The 16,896-nt window shown below is 38.6% G+C and overlaps 2 protein-coding genes and 1 long non-coding RNA gene across 4 annotated transcripts in view; 2 read left to right on the top strand and 1 right to left on the bottom strand.

Annotated features, from left to right (window-relative positions):
• Nucleotides 1–12,995, bottom strand: part of SALL2 (spalt like transcription factor 2) — a 61,470-nt gene extending 48,475 nt beyond the window's left edge. The window contains exons 1-2 of the mRNA XM_033851366.2: nucleotides 12,859–12,995; nucleotides 9,487–9,586 (exon numbers count right to left, since the gene is read on the bottom strand). The gene's annotated coding sequence lies outside the window, so the exon portion shown is untranslated. The remainder of the gene's footprint in view (nucleotides 1–9,486; nucleotides 9,587–12,858) is intronic.
• The window catches only part of LOC109549990 (uncharacterized), a 68,245-nt gene extending 55,160 nt beyond the window's left edge, over nucleotides 1–13,085 (top strand). For both annotated transcript variants that reach the window (XR_012329415.1, XR_012329414.1), the window contains exon 5: nucleotides 12,950–13,085. This is a non-coding gene — a long non-coding RNA (uncharacterized lncRNA). The remainder of the gene's footprint in view (nucleotides 1–12,949) is intronic.
• On the top strand, nucleotides 1,313–5,551 carry LOC101321748 (olfactory receptor 4E2-like). The gene is given in 2 exon segments (XM_019935129.3): nucleotides 1,313–4,352; nucleotides 4,354–5,551. Coding segments are annotated over 2 exon segments (927 nt in total). The 5' UTR covers nucleotides 1,313–3,596; the 3' UTR covers nucleotides 4,525–5,551.
• Nucleotides 13,086–16,896: the final 3,811 nt, after the last annotated feature.

Genomic DNA, 16,896 nt, shown 5'->3' with positions numbered 1-16,896 from the left:
TAAAGAGCCTGCCTGCCACAATTAAGACCCGGCCAAACAAATACATAATAAAATAAATAAATATGTTTTAAAAATTAAAAAAAGAAATAAAACTATATCATAAGCTCTTAGATGTGGAGAAGGAAAAATGTACTCATAATCCCATGAAGTCAGCATTTTCATTTCCTTTGTTTTTCCCCCCATGCATGCTTTTAATACTTTGTTTTTAAACAAAGTAACCCATGCTTATATACAAATTTGAACAATTACAGAGTATAATATAAAAATTAATAAAATGCTACTAGTGTTCCTTTCAATTCTATACCTCCACAGGTAACTAGTGTTTAAATATGTGTGTATTCTTTAGCACATATCATCTTTCTTTTTAGGGATAAATACATACAAACAGAATTCATGAATATATATATATGTTTGAATATGTGTAAATAAGTTCATATTCATATATATGTGTGTGTATATATATATAAAATCTCTTTTGATTCCTTCCTTACTTTGCTCCTTTGTTTATTCCTTCTTTTTTTCTTCCCTCCCTTCCTCCCTCCCTTCCTCCTTCCCTTCTCTCCTGGTTCACAATATATTTATAGCACACTCTTTTCACTTAACAATATATTGTTGACATTTTTTGAAGTTAATAGTTTTCCATCTTGGCTGTATGCTGGAATCACCAAGGAGCTTTAAAAGTACTGATGGGTCCAACCTCCAGAGATTCTGAATTAATCTTCTGGGGTGAGGCCTGAGCAGCAAAATTTAGAAACCGCCCCCAGGTGGTTCTGAAGTGCAGCCACATTGAGAACCACTGTTTAAGTCATTATACATAGATCCAACTCATTCTTATTAATGGCTATATAATATTCCATACTGTTGCTGTACTAAAATTTATTTACCTGTTTTTCTTTTGATAAACATTCAGTTTATTTCCAGTACCTTGTTTTGCTAACATTTTTCAATAAACATATCAATATATCCTTAATTCCTGATTGCTTTATTTCTGTGAACTACAGTCCTAGAAGAGGGATTCTTGGGTTACCGGTATGGGCATTTAAATTTTTTTTTTTTTTTTTGCGTTACGCGGGCCTCTCACTGTTGTGGCCTCTCCCGTTGCGGAGCACAGGCTCCGGACGCGCAGGCTCAGCGGCCATGGCTCACGGGCCCAGCCGCTCCGCGGCATGTGGGATCTTCCCAGACCGGGGCACGAACCCGTGTCCCCTGCATCGGCAGGCGGACTCTCAACCACTGTGCCACCAGGGAAGCCCGGCATTTAAATTTTTAATAGGTACTGCCTGATTATTTAGCAAAAACCTCTTAATAACACCTACTTCCAGTAGCAGTCTATACAGTGCTCAGTTCCTTACACCTTTGCCAATCTGAAGAGAGACAAAAGGTATTTGTTTTTTTTCACCTACTACTGAAGTTGAGCATCTTTTTATTCATACTTGTTATTTGCATTTCTTTTTCTGTGATTTGCTTATTCATAGTTTTTTGGCCATATTTAATTGTCATTTGTCTTTTCTTGTCAAATTTTAAGAGATCTTTGAACACTAGGAATATTACTCTTTTTAATCATATGTATTGCAGCATTTTCTCTAGTCTACTATATGTATTTTGATAATTTATATGGCACTAGGTATATTTAAAAATTTTGAGACTGTATAAACAAATTTTATCTCATTTTTAATTCTTCGTAATATTTCAATATTTTTTCATATTGGTAATCCTTTGTTATTACCATTTCTAATGGCTGCATACAGTTCATTATATTCAAGTTATATATTATTTAAATATCATTATATATCAGGTTTGTTATATTCATTTAAGCTTCAAAAAATATTCCGTGACTGTTATTTTAAATAATGCTCTAATTAATGTTTTCTTGCATTTAGCTTTTTCAATAGTTTGGATGCTTAGGAAATTCCTACAAGTGAAATAATTAGATCAAGATATAAATATATATATTTTAAAATTTATTTATTTATTTTTTGGCTGCACTGGGTCTTTGTTGTGGTGTGCAGGCTTCTCATTGCAGTGGCTTGTCTTTGTTGTGGAGCACGGGCTCTAAGCGCGTGGGCTTCAGTAGTTGTGGCACGTGGGCTCAGTAGTTGTGGCTTGTGGGCTTAGTTGCTCCACGGCATGTGGGATCTTCCCAGACCAGGGCTCGAACCTGTGTCCCCTGCATTGGCAGGTGGATTCTTAACCGCTGCGCCACCAGGGAAGTCCCTATAAATCTTTTTTATGGTTTGTGGTAAATGTTTCCTAAACTCTGTTATAGTTTTCGGCCAGCCAATCAGTATAGAAAATTACAGGTAATATAATTTTAGTGTTTAAACAATAATATCTCCTAGGGGACAAATCATATTACAGAATTAAAAAAACAGGTTTTTTTTTTTTTTTTTTGTAAAAAAATAGGTTTTTAAAGTCAGTTATTAGCTCCATTGTGAAGAAGAATTGGATTCTTTTGCAGGTTACCTAAAAAGGTAGGTTCAGTTCAAATATCTTTCGCATAACTACTGTGTGCCAGATGTCACGTTAAGTGCTGCAAGGGATAAGTCATATGTGGCTATCGCTTTTCAAGAAAATTTCAATTTAATGGGGGAGCAAAACCAGATATCTTATTTTATACTTTCTTTTATAAAAAAGAAGTATGGGGCTTCCCTGGTGGCGCAGTGGTTGAGAGTCCGCCTGCCGATGCAGGGGACACTGGTTCGTGCCCCGGTCCTGGAAGATCCCACATGCCGCGGAGCGGCTGGGCCCGTGAGCCATAGCTACTGGGCCTGCGTGTCCGGAGCCTGTGCTCCACGGCGGGAGAGGCCACAACAGTGAGAGGCCCGCGTACCACAAAAAAAAAAAAAAAAATCATCAGCAAAAAAAAAGAAGTATGAAGGGGAAGAGATAGGATTTGATTGCCTCAGTTAAGTTTTCTTAAAGGTACTGCTCTTTGAGGTAGTCTTACAGAATGAAGTGTTTTAATAGTCAGTGATGAGGAGAGTACAGTTGATTAGAGGGTGTGTTTTCTGAGCAGAGGGAACAACATAAATACAGACAAAGATTTTGGAATGTAAGCTGGTGGAGGTAGCATGGCTGGAGCATGGTAACTTGCTTGGCTGGAGAGAAGATGCCATACTGGAAAAATAAATGTGCAGCAGATTGTTGCAGGCTTTGAAGGTACTTTTAATTTGATAGGAAGAATGAAATAGTGAATGATCTTAGCTGGGAGTTGTATTTTGGAATATTAATTTAGTGTTACCTGTGGATTAGACTGAAATGAAAAAAGCCAGCTACGTAGTGGCTAAGGGTTTGGGCTACTTATTTATTCTTGTAGAGCCCACTTATCTGCAAGAGAGGAACAATAATGCTTATGCCATGGTGCAGTTATTGTTAAATAAGATGGTGTATATAAAAGGCATGAAATGGCTCCTGATACATACTGTGTATATTATAGCAATTGTTATTAAATTGATCTTATATTCTATATACCCTGATAACAAATAAGCAACTCAGATAGAAATGCAGAGTCACTTCAATTAGTTCCAGTCCTATAATATTAAGGCTAAATTAGCATTCATGTTTTTCCCCCGCAAGATCCTTTGGAAACTCATTGGATGGATGTTCTAAACCAAACAAGAGTGACTCAATTTATCTTCTTGGGACTCACTGATAACTGGGTGCTGGAAAGACTATTTTTCATGGCATTCTCAGCCATGTATGTGCTAACCCTTTGGGGGAACATTCTCATCATGGTTACCATAGTCTTTACTCCACGTCTTAGTACACCCATGTATTTCTTCCTGAGCAACCTGTCCTTTATTGACATCTGCCACTCATCTGTCACTGTGCCCAAGATGCTGGAGGGTTTGATTTTTGACAGAAAGATCATTTCCTTTGACAATTGCATTGCACAGCTCTTCTTCCTACATCTGTTTGCCTGTGGTGAGATCCTTCTGCTGACCATTATGGCCTATGATCGTTACGTAGCCATCTGTGCTCCATTACACTACCCCAATGTAATGAACATGAGGGTCTGTGTACAGCTTGTCTTTGTGCTCTGGTTGGCAGGTACTGTTCACTCACTGGTGCAGACCTTCTTGACCATTCGTCTACCTTACTGTGGCCCCAACGTTATTGATAGCTACTTCTGTAATGTTCCTCCTGTCATCAAGCTGGCCTGCACAGATACATGTCTCACAGGAATGCTGATTGTGTCCAATAGAGGAACCATTTCCCTCTCCTGTTTCCTGGCTTTGGTCGCCTCCTACACCATCATCTTGTTTTCTCTTAGAAAACAGTCAGCTGAAGGGCGCAGGAAAGCTCTGTCCACCTGTTTAGCCCACTTCATGGTGGTTGCCCTCTTCTTTGGACCATGTTATCTTCATTTGCACTCAGCCAGACACCAGCTTCTCCACTGACAAGTTGGTATCTGTCTTCTACACAGTGGTCACCCCTTTGCTGAATCCCTTCACTGACACCTTTAGGAATGAGGAAATAAAAAGTGCTATGAAGCATCTCAGACAGAGACGAGTTTTTTCATGAAATCATGTATATCATGGGTTTGGAATTATAGATATTATTATGGTCGTATCTTTAATGAGAGTAAAAGTAAGAAATCAAAATCGTTAGGTGAAATGGCATGAAGCAGGGCAGACTTCTGCACTAAAGAGAGTGACTTGTTAACTATTACTTAAATAAAGGAAAAGATCATATTGTAATATGTAAAGGAAAAGGATCTGGAAAAGTTTAAAGAAGACTTCTAGTTACACCAGTAAAAAAACACATAGACTTCAGGGCATGGTCTCAGTTTCAGGAACAGGTAAAGTTGTAAGAGAACCTACTTTTTTGATTTGTATTGTTCTTTAGGTTATTGCCTCTGGGAAGCTGTACATCACACCTGTGTTTTATACATTATAGTGGTTTTAATCCTGCTTTCAAATATAAATATTTTCAAGGTGTTTAAGCCTTATCCTATTTATACTGAATTAAATTTAGTCACTTTGAAAGTGATTCTCTCATTTATTTCCACATCTATTTTGTACTTTTTGTAGTACTTGACAAAATCAAGATGGAGATGTATTAGAACTTATTTTAAAATAAACTTTATTGATATAGAAATTAATTACACAAAATGTACTCATTTTATTGCACAGTTTGATAAAATTTGACAAAGGTATACCCATCTAACTACCTCTTTAATCAAGATATAGAACATTTCCACCACCCCAAAAAGTTTCTTCAGCACCTTCCCACAAATCACTGTATCCCCACCCAAGAACCCAAGCATCTGATTTTTTGTCGCTGTAAACTAAATTTGTCTTTCCTATAGCTTCATATAAATTGAATCATACAATATGTACTCTTTTATGCCTGACTTCTTTTGCTCTGCATGCTGTTTCTGAGATTAACCCATGTCTTTGTGGGTATCAGTACTTTAATCCTTCTTATTGTTGAGTAATATTTTGTTGTATTGGCATACTACAATTTGGTTATTCATTCATGTATTGATTGACATTTGGGTGTTTCTAGTTTTTTTATAATTATGAATAAAGTAGCTATAAACATTTATTTACAGGTTATTTTGGATATGTATTTTCATTTCTCTTGGGTAACAAGGAGTAGAATTATTGGATCACACGGTAAGTGTATGTTTAACTTGTAAGAAACTATAAGACAGTTTTTCAAAGTCATTGTATGATTTTATACTCTCATCAGAAGTATAAGAGTTTAACATCCAACAATGGGAATTGTCAACCTTTAATTTTAAGCATGCTGGTGAGTGTGTGTGTGGTTTTATTCTTCATTTCCCTAATGATTACTGTTGAGAATCTTTTCATTTTCTTATTATCCTTTCATATATCTTGTTTTGTGATGTTCCTATTCAAATATTTTGCTCATACATTATTTTTTGTCTTCTTGTCACTATGTTGTAAGAATTCTTGGTATATTCTGGATATAAGACCTTTGATGGATATATGTCTTGCCAATATTTTTATTACTCTCTGGCTTGCAGCTTTATTTTCTGAATGATATATTTTGAAGAGCAGAAATTTAAACTTTAAGTCCAATTTTTCAATTTTTTACTTTTACAGTTGATCCTTTTTGTGTCCTAAGAAATCTTTGCCTACACCAAAGTCTTGAAGATTTTCCCATTTTTTTCTAGAAATTTTACAGTTTCAGCTTTAAATTTTAGGTCTGTGATCCATTTTGAGTTTACTTTGTTATATGGTATAAGATAAAGGTTGAGATTCATTTTTTCAATCTATTTAGTTGATCCAGCACCATTTGAAAAGACTATTTTTTCCCCATTCAGTTACCTTGACACCTTTGTTGAAAGTCAGTTGACCTTTTTTTTTTTTTTTTTTTTTTTGCGGTACGCGGGCCTCTCACTGTTGTGGCCTCTCCCATTGCGGAGCACAGGCTCCGGATGCGCAGGCTCAGCGGCCATGGCTCACAGGCTCAGCCGCTCCACGGCATGTGGTATCTTCCCAGACTGGGGCACGAACCCGTGTCGCCTGCATCGGCAGGCGGACTCTCCACCACTGCGCCACCAGCGAAGCCCATCAGTTGACCTTTTGTGTCAATTTATTTTTGGATTCTATAGTCTGTTCCATTGACATATATGTCTATATTTAAATCAATAGCACGTTGTCTTGATTACTTTATAGTAAATCTTGAAGTTATGTAGTGTGAGCCCTCAAACTTTCTTCTTTTTCAAAATTGTTTTGCTATTTCAAATTCTTTGTATTTCCATGTAAATTTTTGTAAAAAGCTTGTATAGTTCTACAAAGAATAGTGCTGGAACTTAGATTAGGATTGCATTGAATCTATAGATCAGTTTGGGAAAGAATAGACCTCTTAATGATATGCAGCCTTTCAATCCATTAACATGGTATATCCCTTTATTTATTTAGGTTTTCTTTAATTTTTCTCAGCAATGTTAGTCATCTTCATTTGTAATCACACATATTAAATTAAATTTGTCCCCAAGTACTTTATGTTTGTTGATGTTATTGTTAATTTAATTTTAAATTATTTATTGGTAATGTATAGAAATACAATTAATTTACATACAGTCGACCCGTAAACAATGTGGGTTTCAATTTCACAGGTCCACTTTTGCTGGATGTGTTAATTAGTTTGATTATGGTAATCATTTTACAATGTATACATATATCAAATTATTATATCATGTTGTACACTTTAAATATATTAATTTTTTGTCAATTAGTCCTCAATAAACCTGGGAAGAAGAATGAGAAAGCAATGCAGCCCTATTGACATCTTGATTTTAGTTCAGTGAAATTTGTGTTGAACATGTGACAGAGCTGTAAGAGAATAAATTTATATTGGTTTAAGCTTCTAGGTTTGTGGTAAAGTTGTTATAGCAGCAATAAAAAATCAATACAGATATGCTTATATGGGATTTTTTTTGCCCGATAAAGGAAGCGTATGTGCCTCTATGAAAAAAACTACAAAGCTCTGCTGAGAAAATGTGAAGAGATAAAGATGTATACATGTCGCTGTAAAAGAATAAAAAATTGTTAATATAATGGACCTTCTTAAATTGATTTATAAATTTAATTTACTCAACATAAAAATTCCACAGGACTTTTTGGGTAAAATTTTCAATAATATTCTAAAATTTATATGAAGAAATAGGTGAAAATAGTTAAGAAGGTGCTTGGATTTATATAATTTCAGAGTGCTAATTTCCTGAATTAACTAATATCACTCTTTGGGAGAAGTATAACAATTTATTGTCAAATGGGCAAGTCCAAATCAAGAAGACTCCATGTCAAATTCCTTAGGTAAAGAGAATGATGATGTATTGTGACCAAAGGGAGCAGGATTAGAGGACCCTATAGATGGTCAGAGAGCTGCCATATAAAATAGTTATAGCAATTTTAATGGAAATAATGGAATGAAATAGAATATGCTTAATAATAAAAATATATCTAATCTTTCTTTGATTATCTGAAAGGAATCGGAATTGACTGAGGCCTTTGGGTTATTATTCTACCAACTTCTGTTAACTTGTAGAGATAATGCTTATGAGTACTTTAGGGAATTGTGTTCCAGATAATATGGACATCCACATACACAACACTGAGGGAGTGACTCACTAACTCTGGCTAAAAGGTAAAAAATGACTGAAATGACAGAAAGTACTCAAAAGAACAAAGAATAAGAAGCAGTTTAAATCCGGAGCCTGTGCTCTGCAACGGGAGAGGCCACAACAGTGAGAGGCCTGCGTACCGGTAAAAAAAAAGAAGCAGTTTATTAAACTGCAGGATGCTCATGAAAATATCTAAATACCATTACATGCAAATTGACAAAAAAATGTAGCATATTGTCAATCCCCTCCAATTTTCATATATAGCCCAAGTCAAAATCAAAGGTTTATGTATTTGTGATGAAATTAGGCCCAGATATCACTACTACACACATATGAAAAACTGAGAAAAATGATCTAATTATCCCTCTACATTCTGGACTTTTATATGTATAGATTTTCATACTCATTAGTACCTTTTATGCAGAAGTAAATTCCTAAGGCCTTATTTGTTTATTTCTATTATGGCAATATTAGTTACTCTATTGCAGAGAAGATGATTGTAACCTGAGGAATTCAGCTGTCTATTACAAAGTTGCTGAACAAATTTCTATATGATAAATAATGATCCTTGTCTCCTCTTTAAAGTAAGTCAACCACAGAACCAAGAGTCAAGATATCTTCATTTTACTCTTTACTCTTCTATTTATTTAATGAACACATTTTATCTTATCCCTGAGTCTAAAAAGCTATTTCTGTGAATTGGAGAATAAATGCTTTTTTTTTTAAACATCTTTACTGGAGTATAATTGCTTTACAATGGTGTGTTAGTTTCTGCTTTATAACAAAGTGAATCAGTTATACTTATACATATGTTCCCATAACTCTTCCCTCTTGCATCTCCCTCCCTCCCACCCTCCCTATCCCACCCCTCTAGGTGGTCACAAAGCACTGAGCTGATTTCCCTGTGCTATGTGGCTGCTTCCCACTAGCTATCTATTTTACATGTGGTAGTGTATATATGTCCATGCCACTCTCTCACTTCGTCCCAGCTTACCCTTCCCCCTCCCCATGTCCTCAAGTCCATTCTCTACGTCTGCATCTTTATTCCTGTCCTGCCCCTAGGTTCTTCAGAACCATTTTTATTGTTTTTTTTTAAGATTCCATATATGTGTGTTAGCATATGGTATTTGTTTTTCTCTTTCTTACTTCACTCTGTATGACAGACTCAAGGTCCATCCACCTCACTACAAATAACTCAATTTCATTTCTTTTTATGGCTGAGTAATATTCCATTGTAGAGAATAAATGATTTTAGCTCCCCGAAGAGCTGTAAGGATTAACGTGATTGAAGACCAGCAGTATTAGAAATTTTGCAGCAACTATTAAAAAAAAAGCAAACATGACATTGTTCCATTGTTGTTGCCATGAAACATTGTCTTACTTACTAGCACATTGTGGGTGTTCCTTTGTGTGGCTGATTCCTGCACAAGGCAGTTCCATTTGGGCTCTTTGATGGGCTATATCTCCTGACTGTCTGCCCATTTCCTATAATAAAAGCATTTATTTCATACAAATTCCATAATTCTCAAATTCAGTTTAGTTATTCCACCAACCAGTCCCAATGAATGTAGTTTTATACTATGCAGAGAGTTACCTTTGGGAATGAGACTACTCTATTATTAGAATTTCTACTGCAAGTTAAACTGTTCTGCCAAGAAAACCTTACAGAATACCTTAATACCATAATAACCATACTTCTGTATAACTGAAATGACTTATATGGCTTCAATTTCCTTCTCAACACATTTCCTGGCAAAAGTACCATAAAAAATATGACATGGGTCCTGTGACCCACACGTTTATTGACCACACCCTTACTGATTGCCTGGGAAATCCCACTGCATTTAAGCATGTCCTTCTCACTGATGGAGTGAGAGTGAACTACTGGGTCCCATTATGCCATGCTTTTTGTATACAGTTATGTGAGACACTGTTGCCTGGAAGACCCTCTTCGTATCCCGTTATCCAATCCACTCAGCATACACCACTCAGAGTACAATGTATCACAATGTAACAATGTGTGTCACCATAACTAGACTCAAGATGCTGGATTATAGAACATGTTTTGCTCAACTTGGTATTTTCTCCCAGCCATTAGTGTGATATTGTTTAGTAATAAATGCTTAGTCGAATAAATTCTCTACATAATAACTAGAATAATTTCATTAAAACACAAATTGTATCATGTCTTTTCTGTGCTTGCACCATTCTGATGGCTTCCCACTGCACTGAAAAATATTCCAAACTCCTTGAGAGGACATGAAAGTAGTCTTTTTACTTCTCCAATATCATCTATCACCATTCTCTGCCTCACAGTCAAAGCTGTAACCACATTGGTCTTTCACTTCTTGGAACAAGTCAAGGTCTTTCTGAACATAGATCTTTACACCTGTCATTTCCTCTGCCTAGAATGTTCATTACCTCTCTTTTCTCATGGTTGGCTCTTTTTCATCTTTCAGATCTTAGCTTAAATGCCATTTCCTCAAAGAGGTCCTCCTTGTCTAACCAATCTAAAGACAGTCTCTTCTATAACTCTCTAACAGCATCGTCTTTCATGGCATTTGTCATGATCTGTAATTAAAATTTGTTTATATTTTTGTTTTCTATTCTCACTAGACTCAGCAACATAGAAGAGTGATTATACGTTTTATTTATGATTATAAACCTAGTACTTAGCACATAATAGGTGCTCAGTAAATATATGTCAAATGAATGGATAATAAGTTATCCCCATTTCATTGGTTTTTTTTTTTTGCGGTATGCGGGCCTCTCACCGCTGTGGCCTCTCCCGTTGCGGAGCACAGGCTCCGGACGCACAGGCTCAGCGGCCATGGCTCACGGGTCCAACCGCTCCGCGGCACGTGGGATCCTCCCGGACTGGGGCATGAACCCGTGTCCCCTGCATCGGCAGGCGGACTCCCAACCACTGCGCCACCAGGGAAGCCCGGCTGTAGTGTTTTTTGAACAATTCTTCAGAGGAGGCTGGATAAAACCCAGGAAAACTTAGAAAATCTGTAGCGGGTAAAGGGAGACTTGCTTCTCTTCCACCTTTGAGTTGAGGACAGACTTGCTCATTCTTAAACTGGAGCTCAAGGTCCAGACCTAACAGCGTCACTGTCTTGACTAGATTATCCTCAGTTCTTTCTAAAGTCCAATTCTGTTGTCTGACTTACTGGACCACAGTAAAACAAAAGTAGTTGCTTTTTTAAAAATTAGCTTACCTTTGACCCAAGTATCACTAATTTTTATAAGAAACGTATATATTATATAGAGTCCCAAGATCTTAGCTCTTAAGGGGAGTTTACCTAATCTATTTTTTTTTTTATAAATAGAGAAAACAAGGCACAGAGAAGTAAAGCAACTGGCTCAAGTTCATAGAGAACTGGAGAACTGGAGTAATAGCTGGGTCTAGAGCTTGGGCCTCTTGACTTTTGGTCCAGTCTTTCTCTACCATCCCTCTGACCTGAATTTTTGGGGTGACTGGCATAACTGAAGTATTAAGTAAAATGTGTCTCAGTGACCTCTCTCTTCCTCTCCTAGGTGTCCTGGGCTGGCTTGGGTGGGCATCTGTGGGGAGCCTCTCTTCTCTAGCTTGCCTCTTATGTGCCACTGCCTCGATGTACAGCCTTCCACCCAAGCAAGCTGTCCTCTTGGTTTCTTGGGCACTATCATCCTACGTTACCTTCTTCCCATCACTGATGACTACAGCTTCTTTATTTTGTCCTTCAAGATCAGGCTTTCTGCCAGACAAATGAATCAACTCCACACTGGTTATGAAAAAAGGATAGAGAAAACTTTTCTCAAGAATTTTCTAGGCCTCATTATGCTGTTTTTCTGCAGACAGTGGCTTTTTTATTGTTTATATCAGAGGAAGTCTAATGGCAGTGTCAAATCAGAGAACTAGCAAAGCAGATCTACGGCAAAGAAGGTATTTTGGGAGGGAGAGAAGTCTTTTAGTTATCATTTAAGTTAAACTCATGGTATCTAGTGCTTGGATTAATATTTATAGTAACATCATAATGTAGCTATGGATTGATTTTACTATTTAGAAATTCTTCTTAGGGTGTTCACTTAAAGTTTTTGCTCCAAAAACTACTTTAAATGTTTGATGATTTACATCTGTTATCTTTGTAATTTATTAAGCTCTAAAAGGATGATTGCAAAAGTGAAAGCTGAAGAACTAACCAAAAATGGAGCCAGGGTTTATTCTAAAATCAATATGAAAAATTTCACCTGCACAGATAGAAAAGCGTGTGCAGATTGTGCACTAGGTCTGAAACGAAGACTGTTCCCTCATCAGAGGATATGGATATACATTTTTTTTTTTTTGCGGTACGCGGGCCTCTCACTGTTGTGGCCTCTCTCGTTGCGGAGCTCAGGCTCCGGACGCGCAGGCTCAGCGGCCATGGCTCACGGGCCCAGCCGCTCCGCGGCATGTGGGATCTTCCCGAACCAAGGCACGAACCCGTGTCCCTGCAACGGCAGGCGGACCCTCAACCGCTGCACCACCAGAGAACCCCTGGATATACATTTTTAACTAAACTTTTTCCATCACATTTTTTTTTTCTATTTCTGTGGAGCCTTAGGAAAAAATGTTCTGAAAAATGGACATGTGTTCAACTGCAGTAGAAATCTGGTGTTAGTTTATGTCAAAAATATGGGTTCACACATCAAAAAATCTAGTGTCCACTGCATACATGAAAAACAGAAGAAAACAAGAGCAGAAACAGTAAATCTAAAACGTCTATAAAACTCACCCTGGGTTGTTTCTGACGCTCTCAGCACCTCCGAAGGGACCTGAATTATCAGTCTGGTAGTTTCAATAACATGAGTATTATTTTCTGGTAGGAAGAAGAATTTACCGAGAGTGGACAGGGGCGAGCTCCGCGGCGCGAGCCGCACGAATGAGAGAAACGTGCCCCTCGCGAGGCGTCGCGCGCGCCCGGGACAGGGAGCCAATGAGAACGCTGGGAGGGCTCGAGACCCGGCCCTGAGGTCGACGGCCGCGCGCCGGCTCGAAGACGAGCGTCGCCGGGCGGGAGCGCGCGGAGCGGGGCTGGCTTGGAGTATGCGGAGGCCGCGCTCTGCCTCTCAGAGGCCGGACCGCGCTGCGGAGCGGTGGCGACGGCAGCGGTAACTGGAACCGCGTCGAGGGTGGGGCCCTGGGACACGTTTGAACTCTGCATCCAGAAAGCCCAAGATGTAAGAAGAAAGGTCAGAGACATTGACTAACCTGGAAACAGGGACCTCTTTGGAACTTTGCGTTCATCCACAGTAGCTTTTAAAAGTATCATCGAGTGGAAGTGATTTCCTCGTCTTATTTTGCTTATTGGGAAGAACATGGCTTCAGGGATTTTATGCTTCCCTTTAGTTTTGCATGAACTCCATAGGAAAAGGAGCCTTTAAAGGGTTTGGGAGTAACAAGAAGAGACTGAAGACAGACAGGCTTGTGCGTGCTGTTTTCCCTCCCCTTCAAAGAAAAGGATTTACAACGCAACCTTGTAACAGCTGCTGCCCAGCTTTAACCACCAAGAGAAAGTAAAATAAATAAATAAATAAATAAATTAAAAAAAAGAGAAAGTAAATAATTAAACTACCATTAAAAAATAATTTATTTTTAAGTTCGACAAATCAAATAACCCCATTTACCTTGAGTTTTTCATAAGGAAGTTCAGAGCCCTCGAAGTTCCCTTGGGTCTTATTCACAGTTTTTGGTAATAATTCACAGCAGTTATATTTGGTGGTATTTTACCAGAGGTACTTCAGCATTTCTGCAAAATCACACCTTTGTACATATGTTATTATCATGTTGTTCAATATGTAGAGCATATAGCTCTGCACTAAGATTTTCTAGAATTGGTTCTCAGTAAACTGAAGATGTGGTGTAGGAATGATATCTTTTTTGCACTTTGTCAGGCTGTACTGATGGTTAGAAGGGATTAAAAGCCACTACTGATCACGTTTGCAGGCATGCTAGTTTACCAGGACACGTCTAACGCAAAACTTGACCTAATTATTCAGAACCAGTGTAACTGAAGCATCCTGTTTCCTTTGCAGCACACTCTCTAGGTGTAAATTTTGTCTTGCCAGTTTCAGATGGGTTATCCCACCTTCAAGTACTGAAGGGAAATCTGTAGAGAAAGAAAGCAGCTGGGAAGGGCAGCTGCAGTGTTAGTGTTGCTCTACCTGACTTATATAGGCCTTATGGGAACTTTAAAGCAATGACATCAGCTTTCCCTAGTCCCTAGTTAGAAAAAGTTAATTCTTTGGGAATCGAAGTTACAGGCTTCGCAATCATCACTAAGGGCATTTAATGGGAAAGCGGTACTTCAACATCTAAATCTTTAGGATGTGTTTATATGTGATTAAATGAATTACTATTTAGCGATTACTTACTATGTGCTAAGTATTAGGTGAGGGGCTTTCCTGTTTTTATCTAATCCATATAAAAACACACTGCTGAGGGATGGGCAAAGGAGTTAAAAATTTAATCTGCTGTCTGCCAGCGAGGTCAAGTGTTTGGACTCTAGAGTCACATTGCTTGAGTATAGATTCCAACGTCCTAGGTGTGTAAATTTGGGCAAGTTATTTAACCTCTGGGCCTCAGTTTTCTCATCCATTAAAGGTGAATAAAAATGGTAACTTTTTTTAGAGCTCTTGAAATCTTTGCAAAGCGTGTGGAGCTTCCTAAATGTGTTATCTACATGAGTGTAATTATGTAATACGCAATTCAAAGAAACAAATGCAAAAGCCACCACTAATTGCCAGTCAACTTTTTTCCCATCACGTATTCATTACTTTATATAACAATGAAAAATCAGAACCTTTTGCTCTAATTCCCATTTTGCTTTCTCTGCTTAGATATAGAGTTTGATAGTTTAAATGGGTAAAAGAAGAATCCAAAGGAGAGGGATTAAGGTTATTACACTTTGATTTTCAAGATTGAATAGTTTCGTGGGATGGTTAGGCTATCCAAACTAAAGTGTATGGAACTAGAAGTAAGCTTTTAGCTGACTCTCCATGCAACAGTGTCTGGAAGACAGGATGGTAACAGAGGGAAAGTATCAGAAGTGACCAAAAATTCTTACTCCCAAGGACTTGTGGCTTGCGCTCCTTTTCCCCAGTTTTCTTGTTGGATTCATTATCACTGATCAGGGGCCAGACTTGACTATATTGGAAAACCTGGTCTTTCAGAACTTACAGATATTGCTACTTGGCTAACATGGGACTTGTACTGTCACACTGGCAATCAGGGTACACATTAGGAAGCGGGATATGCTGACCATACTAATTCTCTAAACATCTGGAATTGAGATACTTTATTACAGGCATAATACACCAAGGGCAATATAGAAAATGATGTTCAATTGATTATAGGCCAAATACCATCACCACTGGCATTGGTAAAATGCAAGGTTGAGAAATTAATCTTTGAACAATTTCTATACATTCCCCCTTCCTCTTGTAACCCTCTCCCCTGGCCCACTACTTTCCTCTGACTGTACACAGAATGCCATACAGGTGACTCAGGCTTTCCCTCCCTGGAAGTCCCTGATGCTCCAAAATTGTGTGTTCCTCTTTCCTCCATAGCATAAATGAAAACAATTGTTTAAACTTGCATAGCCTTTTAGCGTTTGAAAAACTCTTTCACCCTTACTGTTTTATTCGGTCTTTATGATACCTCTGCGAGGTAGGGAGCATTATAGAAAACTTGGTGTTAAGTGATTTTCACAGAGTTTACACGTCAGGTAAGCACCTGAACCAGGGCTTGAACTCAGGTAATCTGCTGCTGGATCCAGTACTTATTCTCTTAACTTCACTTGGATGCTGCCATTTATAGAAGAGCATAGCTTTTGATCTTAACCACCTATAGAAGATGCACACTTAAAAGTGTTGCTTGGAGCCGCATGGCACAGGGATATTGGCTCGGTGCTTTGTGACAGCCTGGAGGGGTGGGATAGGGAGAGTGGGAGGGAGGGAGACGCAAGAGGGAAGAGATATGGGAACATATGTATATGTATAACTGATTCACTTTGTTATAAAGCAGAAACTAACACACCATTGTAAAGCAATTATACCCCAATAAAGATGTTAAAAAAAAAAAAAGGTGTTGCTTGGGATTTGCCTGGTGGAACAGTGGTTAAGAATCTGCCTGCCAATGCAGGGGACACAGGTTCAAGCCCTGGTCGGGGTAGATCCCACATGCCGCGGAGCAACTAAGCCTGTGCACCACAACTAGTGAGCCTGCGCTCTAGAGCCTGCGAGCCACAACTACTGAGCCCATGCACCTAGAGCCCGTGCTCCGCAACGCGAAGCCATCGCAATGAGAAGCCTGCATACCACAACAAAGAGTAGCCCCCGCTCACCGCAACTAGGGAAAGCCTGCGCGCAGCAACAAAGACCCAATGCAGCCAAAAACAAATAAATAAACAAATTTTAAAAAAAGTGTTGCTTGTTCACTTATATGTCGAATTTGAAAAAACAAAAACAAAAACCCAACCAACCAAAGGAAAAAAAACTCAAAGAAACAGAGAACAGATTGGTGGTTGCTATAAGGACGGGGTGGGGAGTGGGCAAAATGCATGAAAAGGGTCAAAAGGTACAAACTTCCCGCTATAAAATAAATAAGTCATGGGGCTTCCCTGGTGGCGCAGTGGTTGAGAGTCCGCCTGCCGATGCAGGGGACACGGGTTCGTGTCCTGGTCCGGGAAGATCCCACGTGCCGCGGAGCGGCTGGGCCCGTGAGCCATGGCCGCTGAGCCACCGCGTCTGGAGCCTGTGCTCTGCAACGGGAG

The sequence above is a fragment of the Tursiops truncatus genome, chromosome 2 (assembly GCF_011762595.2).
Source record: "Tursiops truncatus isolate mTurTru1 chromosome 2, mTurTru1.mat.Y, whole genome shotgun sequence".
Taxonomy (NCBI): Eukaryota; Metazoa; Chordata; class Mammalia; order Artiodactyla; family Delphinidae; genus Tursiops; species Tursiops truncatus.
The sequence above is the reverse complement of the archived record's forward strand: the minus strand, read 5'-3'. Positions and strand labels throughout refer to the sequence as shown.